Source organism: Cryptomeria japonica, chromosome 7 (genome assembly GCF_030272615.1).
Source record: "Cryptomeria japonica chromosome 7, Sugi_1.0, whole genome shotgun sequence".
Classification (NCBI taxonomy): domain Eukaryota; kingdom Viridiplantae; phylum Streptophyta; class Pinopsida; order Cupressales; family Cupressaceae; genus Cryptomeria; species Cryptomeria japonica.
In genome coordinates this window covers 452,329,772-452,344,305 of record NC_081411.1, presented here as the reverse complement: position 1 = coordinate 452,344,305, position 14,534 = coordinate 452,329,772, and the positions used below count along the sequence as shown (strand labels likewise).

Sequence of the window (14,534 nt, the reverse complement as noted above, 5' to 3'; positions counted from 1 at the left end):
GAATGAATTAATTACGAATATACAACATATATAAAGGAATTACAAGACATTGTTCTAAAAAGAACGAACCGTAAAACTAAAGCTTCAACATGAAGCTAAAAAGCTTAAAACGCTAAATAAAGCTAAAAAGCTAAAATCTAAAAAGCAAACTATGCGTTCTTATAAAAGAAGCAATAGTTTCACTTAAATGCCTAAATGAACTAAAAAAACTAAATTATTAACTAAATGACCATTAATAGAACCACTAAAAAGTTAACTGACTAGAAGAATTAATTATTCTAATACCCTCCCTTAATGGTCATTGTCTCAACTAAGTACTTGACAGAAGACACTGCAAGTCTTTTGATCACAAATGCAAGAACACTTTGTTGCTACGAAGACCCTCCTAAGATCTACAAAGTTTTAATGACCAAGAACAGCTGATTCCGTTCGACTAATGCATCGCTCACACGCAAATTATAGAACTGTCACACATGAATTACTAAGCCTGAAATCATGATTTTGAAGAAAAATCGGCAAACCCTCCAAAGAGCAACAAACATGATTTTGGCAAAAACCGCAAAAACTTTTGCACAAGAGTACTGAGCACTGTTTGCTCCAGCAACTCCAAAATAGACTGCAAGATACCACGGTTGCAGATGTTCGTCCCATCAACTCTAGGTGTGATCCAAAACAGGCTGCAACAAAGCACGATTTTTGTGGAAAAAACTGTCAAACCCTGAAAACTTCGTGAATTATAGATGATTTTTGAGGAAAAAATCGAAAAAACCAACTAACAATTTGAGGAAAAAATCGTGAAAACCTACAGACATTTTTTCAGGAAAACATCGTGAAAACATACGGACAATTTTTTAGGAAAAAAACGTGAATACCTATCAAATAGGAAATTCGCTTATCACAAAGCATAGAAGGCTGACTCCTCTTCAGAACGCTCTGCAACATGAGCCTGCTCCTGCTCCTGAGACCCTCCCTGGTTAGACTTCTGACTGTGCTCCAACATGATGGTCAAAGATGCCATCACAAAAACTGAGGTTGAACAAGTCAACTTGGTGAAGGCACAATAAATGAGACAGAAGAATCTGATTTAAAATCAGAATACACCCGACACAAATTTGGGCACGAAATCCAACGAATCCCAATGCACAGATCACAGATCTAGAGGTAAATATCTGCAGAACAAACTGTGATTTTTCTGAAAAATTCTGTCAAAAAATAGGGCAAGACAGAAACCCTAGGTTGGGTTTAAAAAAAGCAGAAAACACCCCAAAATGTGCCCTAGGTGCAGTAGAAACCCTTGTTGCATAAAAATAACGTCGCTGAAAATGCCACTGAAAATCGTGAAAAACACGAAGCAGGTCGCGGCCTAAGAAAACGCCAAAAAAAAAATGAGCCGCCGCCGAAAAACAAAACCCAATTGTTGGAAGAAACAAAACCTGCCGTCGTCTGAAAATTGCGATTTTAGAAAAAACCCAAGCCGAAAAAAATGCGGACCACGAAAAGGTCAGACACAGGCCACAAAAAAGACAACGCAAGCTGTGAAAAAATGCGTCCAAAGGAAAATGTCGCCGGGGGAATGAATCGTGATTTTTCTTCAGGAAAAAAAAAACGTGGGCTACAGTCTGTAAAAATCCCGATGCTCAGAACCCATTGCTTAGAATGAAAAACGCATGTCGAACCAAAACCTGATGTGGGTCGGAAAAAAATTGAACCGAAAAATCACAAAAAAACGTAGATGTGCGGCCGGAGACAAGGAAAACACAGGAACAAGAGGTTGTGGCTTGGAAGGAAAAGGCCAAAAAATTTCCGCCAAAACCCTCGAAATGGCAGAAAAATCACCTCGTGAAATGAAATTTTTTTTTCTGGAAAAATATACTAGGTAGAAGACCTATGAATTTTTTTATTAAAAAATTCGCCAAAAAAACCTATAAAATCACATCGACCCGCTCTAATACCATGAAAAATAATTGAATGATCTTGAATGAATTAATTACGAATATACAATGTAGATAAAGGAATTACAAGACGTTTTAAAAAGAACGAAACGTAAAACTAAATCTTCAACATGAAGCTAAATAGCTTAAAATGCTAAATAAAGCTAAAAAGCTAAAATCTAAAAAGCAAACTATGCAGTCTTATAAAAGAAGCAATAGTCTACTTAAACGATTAAATGAACTAAAAAAGCTAAATGACTAACTAAATGACCATTAATAGAACCATTAAAAAGGTGTAACTGACTAGAAGAATTAATTATTCTAATAATTATTGGATCAAAAATCTGGAAATTTTGCCTTAAGGAAACCTGATTTTCAGACTTAAGAAAGGTCTGAAATCTGGAAAATACCCTCTAAATCTCAGAAAATCAATGATATTGCAACCCAGTTTGCTTTCTCAGGTCTGATTTCTGAGTATAAAAATATGAGAATGTCTGAAATTCGTTATTATCAGCTGGAAGTCATCCCTTTCATGGCGTGATTTATATTGTAGCTGCAATCTGTGTTTGTTGTGGCTGGGAATGATATGTTTTCAGCGTGAGATCATGGCTGGTAATGGTGCTCTCAGCCAGCAATGGCACCCTCAATGGTGTTGCAAAATACCTCTAACGGTGGTGCTATCAATGCCTTAGGCAAAAATTGCACCTCTTCCTCCTTAGGCTACTCCAATTCCTCCTTTCTTCCAGCTCACTTGACCCTGGTTCAGCGACTTAATGATATTTTATTGCTTGCTGGCTTGTGTTTTAATCAGCACTTTACCTTTCACTTTCACCACACAGTGAATGTGGGATAAAAAACTGCTACCTCAGCAAGGTAGAAAAACGATATGCATTGGGACACTTAAATTTAGCTTTATTTTTCTTTGTCTTGTCCACCAAATGGAATGGTGGAGAATCGCTCCTTATCAGGAATGGTTTGTCCTTAAAAATTCTCAGGTAATTTGATCTCCAGCCCCTTGGTGGAAAATTGATGGCCATTGGGACTTTATTTTTCAATGAAATTTAGCCATCACCTTGTAATTATACCTCAAGTGGAAAATCAATGTCCATCAGGACACTTAATTTTCATCATTAATTCACCTTTCCTTGCACATTTCTTCTTTAATGGAAATTCACCTTGCATCGGGACTGATTGTTCTTTCAAAATCCTCACAAAACTGAGTCTTATACCTCCTGGTGGAAATTCAATGCTTGTAGGGACTAATTCAGTCCTTGGAAATTTGCTTGATTTGTTCCTGAGCGGAGATTCGATGGCCATAGAGTCTAATCAACACCTGTATTACCTTTGTTGATCCACCCACTTGCAGCCTTATTCACTTTTTCTCCACTTTGTTCCACTCCACAATGAATGTGGGATAAATATTATAAAATACCAGCTTGGTGGAAAAACATGGGTCATCGGGACTCATCATGTCCTTTGTTTTGTCTTGAGTGGAAACTCTCTAGTCATCGGGACTTTTTACAATATCACTTGTAAACAGTCATCGGGACTTTTCTTGTCCTTAAACATTAAGTTGGTAATTTTATGCTCAAAATGGAGTGGAAAAACATGCTCCATCGGGACTTTTGTGATTTTCACCTTAATTGTTCAGTGTAAATTCTATTTTCATTGGGACTTTGTTGATTTTCATGCTTTTAAAGCCCATTTTTACCCAACTTCATCAATTTATGGAGTGGAAATTCTATTTCCATTGGGACTTTTCGAATTTTCCTAAGTTTTTAAGGGTGGAAAATAGAAGTCCATTGTGACTGTGTACATTTTTGAACTTTTTTACCTCCTAAGAGTGGAAAAAACGACTCCTATAGGGACTTTTGACGTTTCTACACAAAATTCATACCAATTTGCAACATTTTCATCATTTTTCGCTCAAATTTTAAGGCAAAATTGAAATTCAACACTTAGAAAAATAAATTGACAAGCTAAGGCAACTTGACACTTAGGATCATTTCCTTGCAATTTTAACACCCTTTTGCATTTTGACATGACACCCTCTCATAAAGGCAAACACTAGGAAATTATTGCTCTCAACTAAGACGACCAGGCAAAACATCTACCCTAAAAAGCAGAAAAAGTGGGGGTCCCCATTTGCAATGGGGCGATGTGTGAAAACGTCATGACAAGTAGTTTGGCCTATAGGTGCGTCGGATGTGAACAAAGCGGATGAAAACCACATAAGATTTTGTGCAAACCTAGACAATACAATGGGACACAAAGGATTGGTCCTAGAGCTCACTTGAGCTTGTAAGCCTTTTGAACCATGTGTCAACTTTGGGAATTCCTATCCTATCAAGTTATGCAATAACACTGAGGTAGTCAACTGGGTTGGCATTGATCTGGGGAAGTCAATTGGATAGCACTTTTTTAATGTTCTCGGCTGAGAAAGTGCTGAACTATTGGGATGTTTGTGCCAAGTTTTGATGTCATGCTGCTTGGTACCGAGTATTATGGATTGGCTTTATGAGAAAACATTCTGCTGGAGACTTCCTGTGCATCCTAGTGATGACAAAGTTATTGCTAACAGGGTGTGCTTTTCAGCCACTCCCCTTGTGCTTGGATCAAGATACCAAGCAATGATGATGCTCACATTGTGAGGGAATCTTCCCATAAGGAATGGGCTGCTCTAATTGGACTAACAAACATGGAAACCATGTCTGGAAGTGTTCCTTTAGATGCATGTTAATACAAATATGAGCATAATTAATACAGATTGCTTCAGAAAGAGATATGAGGTTGCTGCCAATTTCATCAGTAGCATTCTACATTCTTTTTAAAGAGGCTTCTTGTTAGAGTGCTTTAGAAAGAGGCAACCCAAATTTATTTGTTGGATTAAAAGCTGAGATTTTGATGAAAAGTTCTTTAAGTTCATTAACCATGCTTCTCCCTGAAAATAGTATATTTATTTGCTTCCACCCACAAGTGGCCAAAGGAAGCAGTTGGAACTTGGAACTGTGGTCCCACCCAAAACCAGCAAGAGGAAGCAATTAGAATTATGGTCCCACCTAAGGCTGTACCACTGTTAAATGAATTTGCTGATTTGAAAACTGCAGTAACTCTTACTGCAGGGCTGAAGATTCTCAGTCAAAACTAGGAAATGTTAGGAAAGTAGATGTTAAAGTGTGAAGGCCATGGTGTTCTCCCAGTTACAAGGTAAACCAAAAAAAAAACAAAAAACAGGTTCAACAGATAACAGGAGGTGGTCTGTGAAAATCACACTTGCACATTGAAGGCCATCTGATATTCTTCCTTTAACACTATTGTGTACTTTTATCTTCCGAATCAGATTAACATAGTGTACATTGCACTCTCCAAAATATAATCTTTTAGTAATCTTCCAAAAGATCTGCCAACTGTGTGTTGATTGTCATTCTCAACCTACAATTTTATCCACAAATCAATCTAAAGTAGAAACACATGAAGCATACTCACATAATTTAGGAGACAAGGCAAGGAGTGGCAACCCTCCATTTACAAAATTTTGTTAGATTTAAGGTTCAAATTTTCAATAAATAAGATTAAGTTGTGTGGTATTTCGAGAATGTTAAACTGTTTACATTAAATTTTTCCTTGTGAATCTGTGTTGAATGTGCAACTTGTGGGACATGCCTGTAAAGATTTGACCAGTTATGTATTACTAATCTGAGAAAGAAGATGCAGTGTGTGAGGAATTGTTTGTTCTTTATTATTGACAGAAGGTGCAAAGTTTTGTATTGTCTAGATTTAAGTTGCTTTTAAGTATTTTGGTATGAAGGATGAAGAGTTTCTCATAAACGTGGAATTTTAGTTTAATAAAAAATTCTTTCTGTTTCAGGTATACATCCGGTTTTGGAAACAATTTATATGCTTAGAAGAAAACAATAAATACAAATGTAATTAGGTCTTTTGTTGGTTGGGTGGAATTAGATCACATATTTGTGTTTGTGTGCATTTTATCTGTCTATAATATGGTCTTTCTCTGATATTGTAGGTTCTTATGGTGAAGTTTATCACGCAGACTGGAATGGCACAGTAAGTTTGTATTTTCTTGAGTATATATTTCATGTTCATTTATTTTTTTAATGGTAGCTTTAGATTTTTATTTTCTCAATGAATAACAATTTGTCCCTCTAATAGCTATACACTTGTTATGGATAAACTAATCTATTATTTGCACAAGAAATGATAAATTCTACTTTTAGTAATTAATTTAGATTTACACACTGAAATTTGGTTATTTTTTTTGAGATTGGATGTCAGTTAAGCATTATATGTATATTACTGCAATTGTTGTAATTTTGTAATGTGTTAACATTGAAGCAGAATGGGATACTATCCCTTGGTTTGGAGAATTCATTTAAATAAACTGATGAAAAGAAGAATTTTGTATTGTGAAAGGATTGGAAGTAAAGGTATCCAACCTCACAAGCTGACATGTTAAATGGATGCTGTAAATTTAACATGTTAGCTTTATATATTAGATGACTATGAATGACTTGCTTTTCCAACTTAACAATAAGAATACGTGGATAAAAAAAATATAGTTTTTTTTGACATGCATTATATCTTCATTGTACAAAGCTATAGTAAATTCCTCAAAGGTTAACTAAAAGAGTGAAAGCTTAATATCCTACATCATGATGTACAAGAGTTATAGATTATTGTAACCTTTTCTGAGAGGTAGTGTCCAACAAGACGGTTTGGGTAAAATTGTTATGCCTTCTCCTTGACAATTGTATATCTATGGGTTGTTCTTGGTATATTGAGGATCTCTATCCATTGTCCATTCTATACCATTATGAACAGTTGGATTTGAATATTATTGTAGTAAAGATACTTTATTTCATAGTTGAACTACTTGCCAAAAGCAAAAACCCATCAAGGCTCGAAGAAAAACTTGGCAACTTAAAAATTTGCTTAAATTTAATTAGAAATGCATTTTTTTTTGAAAAATTCAATGAGATGCATCCAATGAGTCAATAAACGAGTACACAAAAGAAACAAGCTGAGTCTAGATATATTTGCTTGATTTAAATGCAAATCCAGTACAAAATGGCATTCTCATGTGGAATGTTGATGGTTGATAGTCTGAAAAAAAATGAAATAGCAAATTGTTTTTATAAAACTAAAAGTAAATACTACATCAAAACATTTTACATCTTCCTCTTCCCAGCTCTAGTGAAAACTAGGGGAGAGGTAGACCGAGTGTTGGCTTGATGATGATTATAATTTATACATCACTTGTTGTCATTGATGAAACACTCTCACACACACATATGATTACATTGACTACTGGTGTAACTTCAATTGGTTTACACTGGCAACCGGTATGTTTAAGGTTTATCTCTTATCGGTACTTTGTGTCAACCGGTATGTGCATAAGAGACAACCTGTGGCTACACTAAGTCGGCATCAAAATGAAGATAAAGATGAAGATGGAGATCAAGCGGAAGATTCCAGGACAACGGTTCACATGTTTTGTTCCAACCGGTATTGACTGTTCTAACCGGTATCTGATTTTGTGATGAGTTACTAGCACCGATTTCTTGGCGGTCATTTTTGTGATGAGTTTTGATCACTTGTCTAGATACACTGCACCTAGGAAATTGTGTTTTGATTTCCTTAGGCCGACATAAGATTTGAATGTCTATTTAAAGACATCTTAGTGAATCATTTGAAGAGCATGTTATGCGAATTCTGATATGCATCAAGAGTGAAAGCTTTTGTTGAAGAGCGATAAGTGCTAAGATGAAGAGCAGTGTTGAATGTACTTAGAAGGATCTGATCAAGCAAGTATTGTGCTACTCAGAACAGATCAAACCATTCTTGTTGTTTTCTTATCATTACAACAGAATCAAATCCCCTAACCGGGTAAGCTCTAACAAGCTTCATTGTACAAATCCTCTAACAAGGTGATCCATTAGTTTGGATTCTCAAATCCTCCAACGAGGTTACTCCTAACAGGGTAGTACTCTTAACAGGGTATAAGCTTCTAATCAAGCTTTGGGATCTCTAACAAGATTCGCTCCTAGTAGAGCACTTTGTAGACCTTAACCGGTCAGTTATCTTTTACTGTAGATAGTTAACTTGTGAGTTCCATCTCACCGTGGTTTTTACCTATTTGGGTTTTCCACGTATAAACACTCGTGTTATGGTGGACGCTTTACTTTTTGTGGATGCTGTTATATCATTTTGGATAGCATGTATTTTGTTTAAATGCTTGGTTAAGTTCATCTACTGATTAGTGTTTGAAGTAGTGTTTTATTTGGTGTCACTGATTCACCCCCCCCTCTCAGTGCTTTTCAAGTCCATCAATTGGTGACTTCCAGCTTAGAAGGGAGTCTTGAAACTACCATGGGGGACAGGAGCTACTTCGAGATTGCTAGAGAGCTAGAAGCTAGCAGAAATGAAGTTGAATCCCTTAGGGGCAAACTGAAAGCTTCTCAAGTCAAAAGGAGAGAGCTATCTGAAAAACTGTTAGAAATATCTGATAATAGTTCTTCAGATGAAGCCAATATTGAAGCTATAGGAGAAGTTGAAAAGTTGAACGGTGAGAAACTGAATCTACGGAGAGAGCTAGAAGGTCTCACTATCCGCATGAGTTAGGAACTGGAAGCCAAGAGAGCTGTTGAAGATCTTATCGAGGAAAGAGATCAAGAGATTATAAAGATCAAACGGGAAAAAGACACTATGCATGAGAACTTGATTGCTGAAACAGAAGAAAAGGAGAATCTAAAGCTAGATCTTGAGCTGGCATCGTCTCTGAAAGAGAACCTGTCTAAGCATAATGGAGATCTCGTCAAAAAGCTTATTGAAGCCAATGAGAAATTGGAGAAGTTCGTCAAAAGCTCTACCATGCTGGAAGAACAAATTCAATCACAGAGAATGAAGGGTGATATCTCTGGACTTGGTTTTCATACAACTGAAAAAGGTGAATCCTCCGGTACAAAGAGCAACTATCCAAAGACCAAAACTGCTCCTAAAGTCAATAAGACTACCGGTAAGAAGGTTTTTAAACCCGTCTGCTTTGTTTGCCATAAGCCTGGTCATACTGCAAATGTCTGTAGAGACAAACCTAACAGAAATGTAAATTACAATACTAATGCTAGGTATGTGTCAAGAAAGTTTGAAGGTCATTGCTTCACATGTGGAATGTATGGGCATAGACATGTTGAGTGCAGATATGGAGCAAACAATCGTGTACCACACATGCATCCAAGACCAAATGGTGACCAGATAAGGAACTTTGATAACCGGGTAAACCTGAACTGGCAAAGATCCTACGGCAACCGGTTTAGTCCATTCGAGATGGAAAAGGTAACAAATGTTATTTGCACCTTCTGTAATAACTTTGGTCATGTGGCTATGAATTGCAGAAGAAAAACAGGAAGAGGAAATGCAGGACCTTGGAGATCATCTGGTATGGTCTATTGCCATTGCAACAAACTGGGGCACTTAGCAAAATTTTGTAGATCAAGAAATAGCAAACCGGTCAACTCTTTCAAGGATCAGAAAGGAAAGCATAAAGTTGATGTTGAGGAAACCAAAGAGGATATGAATCGGATTTGGAAGGAGAAAAGTGATGACTTGCCTGGAGAAGAAACTGTTCCTTCACCTAGTGAAGAGAACCTAGCACCGATGACTTAAGCCTGTTTTAACATGGCTAAGGGGAGCTTAACGGTAAAACATCTCCGAACCCCTTGTAAAATGAGCGGGAAAGAATTTTTGAATCATGAATTTTGGTTACTTTTTGTTGACATGTTATCAATCGGTTTTTCACTTGAGTGGTGAAATTAGGGTTTGTAACCTAAAGTGCGAGCATTTATTGCAGTTGGTAAAAAGGATAAAAGCAAGTTTTACTTTCTTTTTTAACCTAACTCTTTCGAGAAAGAAATTTGAAGTGATTGCAGAGCCGAACAAGATTGTCTTGTTGTCAATTGGCAGATTGTTTCGTGATTAGAGAAATTAAGTTGAATTGAAAGTTGCAGAGAGGCGAACTGGTGTGCATTTGGGCATTTCAACCGGGAAACAGAGCAACGGGCAAGAAACAAGGTATTTCTTTGAGTATACCACTTCGAAACTCGCTTATCTAGAATGGCATGTACTTCTAAGTCTGTAGAGAGGTTGATGATCATTGTTGAGCCTAAGGAATCTCTAAGGACAAATCAAATTATGTCTTATAATGCATTGTCGCAAGTCCCGAGCAGTGTTGTGGTCAAAGGTGACTTGTCTAGTTATATAGACTGCAAGATAGAAGATTTAGGAACTCTACACATTTATACACAGTTGAAATCACTCTGTGATAAGAACGGAAAGATTGAAACAAAATATGCTAGGGTTTTTGAAAAAGGTTTTCATAATGCCGCCTACTTTCTTGAAGATTTTGAGGAAGAACACATCAGAATCATTTTGAGTCGAGTCCACGGAGAGAACATGTATTTAGAAAGGACACACACAATAACCAAGGAAGCTATTCAGACTGTAACTGGTTATTTCTCAACCGGTGAAATTCTTGTGCTAAGATGAATTTCAAAGGATACTGTCTTCAAATTAACCGGTTCTACATTTGATAGGCGTGCTTTTTCTATCAACAATATTAAAGACCCTGCAGTGAAACTAGCAACAATGGTGATAGGCTACCAGGTATTTTACTCCAGTAGACTTAATAGTGTTCCATCTGCAGCAATTCATACAACACATAGAATGATTGTTGATAATGCAGATTATGATCTCTGTGAAGCCATCAGAGGGCAATTATTTCAAAATTTGCAATCTATTAAGGAGGACAACACTCAAAAGTTCAAATATGGTCAGCTATTAGTTGGGTTATTTTTCTATTTCTAGAACTTCTTACCGGGAATTGGAGACATTGAATGGTCAAAAGACCTACCGGTCAATGCACAGATCAAGAACAACATTAAGGATGTGAAGAATACCTTTTCAGCTGCCTTGAATAAGTATTTTAATGAATTTCAGAAAAAGATGAGCACGAGAATGAGATTACTTGAAGATGTGGTAAAACACTTTGCAAAAGACATAGTCTTCACTGTTACCATTGACTTTTGCTTGATGCAAGCAATTGAGCCCAGCGAGGAAGAGATGGAAGATATGAGCTATGAGGTTAATCATGATTTACTGGTTGGCTATGCTAATACCCTGTTAGCATCGCCTAAAGATAAACAGTAGGCAAAATTGGACATTGTGGCAATCCAAGTTGTACCAATAGAAATCGGTACTGCACTTGTAGCAAATGTGAAAGGAAAGAAAAAGAAGTCTGATGAAAAGTCTCCTGTGATAAAGACCAAAAGGGTGACTCAGAGTGTCCTAACCAAAAAGGAACCGACACCTAAAGTATATGTAAAGGAGAGTGCACCAAAGAAGAGAAATCGAAAATTGATTTTGCAACCAGAGTCTGAGGGAACAAATTTTGAAGAACAACCAAAGAAGGAAAAAGCAATTGACAAAACATCCAAGAAGGTAAAGGTAGTGCCGAAGGCAACTACACCTATTGATATAGCTACCTACAAACCTGACACAGTTTTTGAGAGAACAATGAAGACACTAGGAAGAAATAGGTTTGACAATGCCAAAGAATATTTTGATTCTTTCAATGAAGATGAGCAAAAGCAAGTCATTTAACAGGTAATCACTTATTTGGGTCATTACAATAGATTTCCGCATGACTTGGAAAAGGATATTTCAATCTCTTTGTATAATACTCTTTTAGATAAATGGGAGGAAGCTATTCAATTGGAAAAGAAAATTATTGATGAAATATTTGTACAATATTTTTCCAATTTATCCTTGTATGGAATTAGTGCTTTAGTTGAGCAATACAAAGTACATTTTGATTTTAAAATGAGAAGATTGAAGCTTCTTAATGCAAAAAGGGCTGTTATTGAGTCTGAGACACATCAGATAGCTTGTGAAATCAAAAAGAGTGAAGAACTCATCCACCATAGAAATAAGGATAATACTACAGATGATGTTCCTCTATCGGAAATGGATGAAGAGGAGATTGTTCAACCTGACATAGTCTATCCAATCAAGAAGAAGGATGATTTCATTATTCTTGTTGATGAAGATGTTCAGAACACAGTGGACCTATCTGGAGACAACACTGCACCAGATATGGAGCCTCCTACAATTACTGAAGTACAGGTTACATTAGTTGATCAACCGTCTATTCAACTAAAAGTGGACAATGAACCGGCAACAGAACGACCAGAGAAACCCCAATCTCCACCGATCATTGAAAAAACTCAAAAGGAGTCTACTGAGAAAGTTGTCACTCAGTTACCTGAAAAGACAACAGAGCAGAATACAGAGAGAGCCATCATTAAGAGTGTACCTCCTGAACCGGCGAAGCAGAAACTACTTGAAGATGATGATGATGACGATTCTTTAAGTATTTCAGTACCCATCGATATGAACACTTTGAATGCATCAGAAATGTTGAAGATTGCTAATGTTATGCAATCTAGAGCGCATAAGAAGAGATTCAAAGAGCAAAGGATTGAAGTAGAGACAATCTAAAATGCAGTAGAAATTTTGTCTGGTTTACTACCGGAAACAGCTGTTGCACATCTTCCTACACCCATTAGCAAACTTGGTCAGTTAGTTGCAGATGCATCTGATCAAATCAAGTCACTTGAAGATGCTGCTCAAATGTCTGCTGAGAAGAGCCACAAGAAGAAATATGGAGATAAACTGGCAAAGAACATTGGAAGTGGCAAAATGGCTCTATCTCATATTGGAAGTCTGTTGAGAAAAGCTATTGAATCTGGAGGAAAGTATCTTGCCTTTACCTCCAATGTTTCTTTCTTTTATTCTGACATTTCAAAGAGTCAAGTTGAAACCGAGCAAGAAATGGAAAGGATATGCAAGGCATATGTCCCACTCCAGGACTCCATTCATGCCTTTAACCGGTCTGTAGATGATTTGCATGACAGATTGAACAAGAATGATAATGAGAAGGCTAAGAGACTCCGATCTCTAAAAGAGCTCAAGAGTGTGCTCACATTATAGGTCGACATTCTTCAGAGAGCCTACTCCAATGCAAAAGCTATTCTTGCTACTCCTGAAACCTGCACGCTAGACTCAATGGAAGAACTCCATTCCCAGCTGATGTCTACATTTGAGTATATTGCTAACATATTGGAATCATGGGAAAATGCTTTATCACAGATGAAGCAGAACTTCAATAATATTTTTATGAGATTAGCCAATGCATGAACTTTTTTAAGTTGTTAATATATGCTGAACACTTTGATACAAATTTTCTATATATATGTATATATTTTACTTTTTCATTTTGGCATTGTTGTCAAAGGGGGAGTAATAATATGTATGAGTGTTTTTGAAAATTTTGTATTTATGCATGCATTAAGGGGGAGTATGAGCATATGTGTAAATTTGTTGTGTATGCAGACTTAGCAGTATTGTATTACTCTAAAATTTTCTAAGTGTTGCCATCAATGCCAAAGGGGGATATTGTTGGCTTGATGATGATTATAATGTATTCATCACTTGTTGTCCTTGATGAAACACTCACACACACATATGATTACATTGACTACCGGTGTAACTTCGATTGGTTTACACTGTCAACCGATATGTTTAAGGTTTATCTCTAACCGGTACTTTGTGTCAACCAGTATGTGCATAAGAGACAACCGGTTGTACATGAATAGTTGGATACTTGGACGTTGTTGGAACGTGGGATTAACTCATCTAACAAAGAAAGATCAAAAGGAAACGGTTTAGAGAGTGTTCTATCCTAGGAATGTAAGATGTAGTGAATGACTTGGTGAGACTCTACTAGACTTTGCTTCGACATCAATGAACAACTACACAAAGCTAGTGCAATCTTCTAAGGTAAAGTTATAGATGTTCAAATTACCACCATCAACATCAATACCATCAAGGCATTGCATACTAATGGATGTGCAATAATTGAAGTGAAGTTCATATAAAATTCTAGTTGACCATGCAAGGCGAACTTACAATCAACAAGAAGCTAGTGGTATGGACTAAACGAATTTCACCACTAATCATCCACAATTCATCTAATCAACATGAAAGCAAATGAGGATTGGAAACCATGCAACTTGTTGAACAACAAATTTCACCATATCTTCAATGAAAAGAGTATATTCATTTACAAGTCTTAGCAACAATTTCTTCTTCTCCTACTCCACTCCTACTCTAACTTCTAATGATCTAACAACTATCTTCTATTCTCTATCTCTTCAACTCTTCTTCTCCTATTAACCTTTACAAATGAGAGAGCTGAGCCTTATATAGAGGTCTCATTACAATAAATGGCTCAGATCGATTCAAGATCAATGGCCAAGATCGAAAGATAGAAACCCTAATTAGGGTTTGTTACAACCACCATTACATTGACCAATGAGAGATGAGGGTAGGTAAGATAAATAATATTTGATGTAGTGCCACGTGTCACCTATTCCCTCCCTGAATGAACGTTGACTTGGTACCCTTTGATTGAACGAATAGTGACTAGGATGCTACCTCAGCTTGTCTTGTAGACTTGATCAACTTATCCTT

At 36.7% G+C, this 14,534-nt stretch overlaps 1 protein-coding gene across 2 annotated transcripts in view; it reads left to right on the top strand.

Moving 5' to 3' along the window:
• Positions 1 to 14,534, top strand: part of LOC131030386 (serine/threonine-protein kinase EDR1) — a 172,013-nt gene that overhangs the window by 74,985 nt on the left and 82,494 nt on the right. For both annotated transcript variants that reach the window (XM_057961182.2, XM_057961183.2), the window contains exon 5: positions 5,956 to 5,996. In XM_057961182.2, coding sequence (XP_057817165.1) covers positions 5,956 to 5,996 — 41 coding nt within the window. The remainder of the gene's footprint in view (positions 1 to 5,955; positions 5,997 to 14,534) is intronic.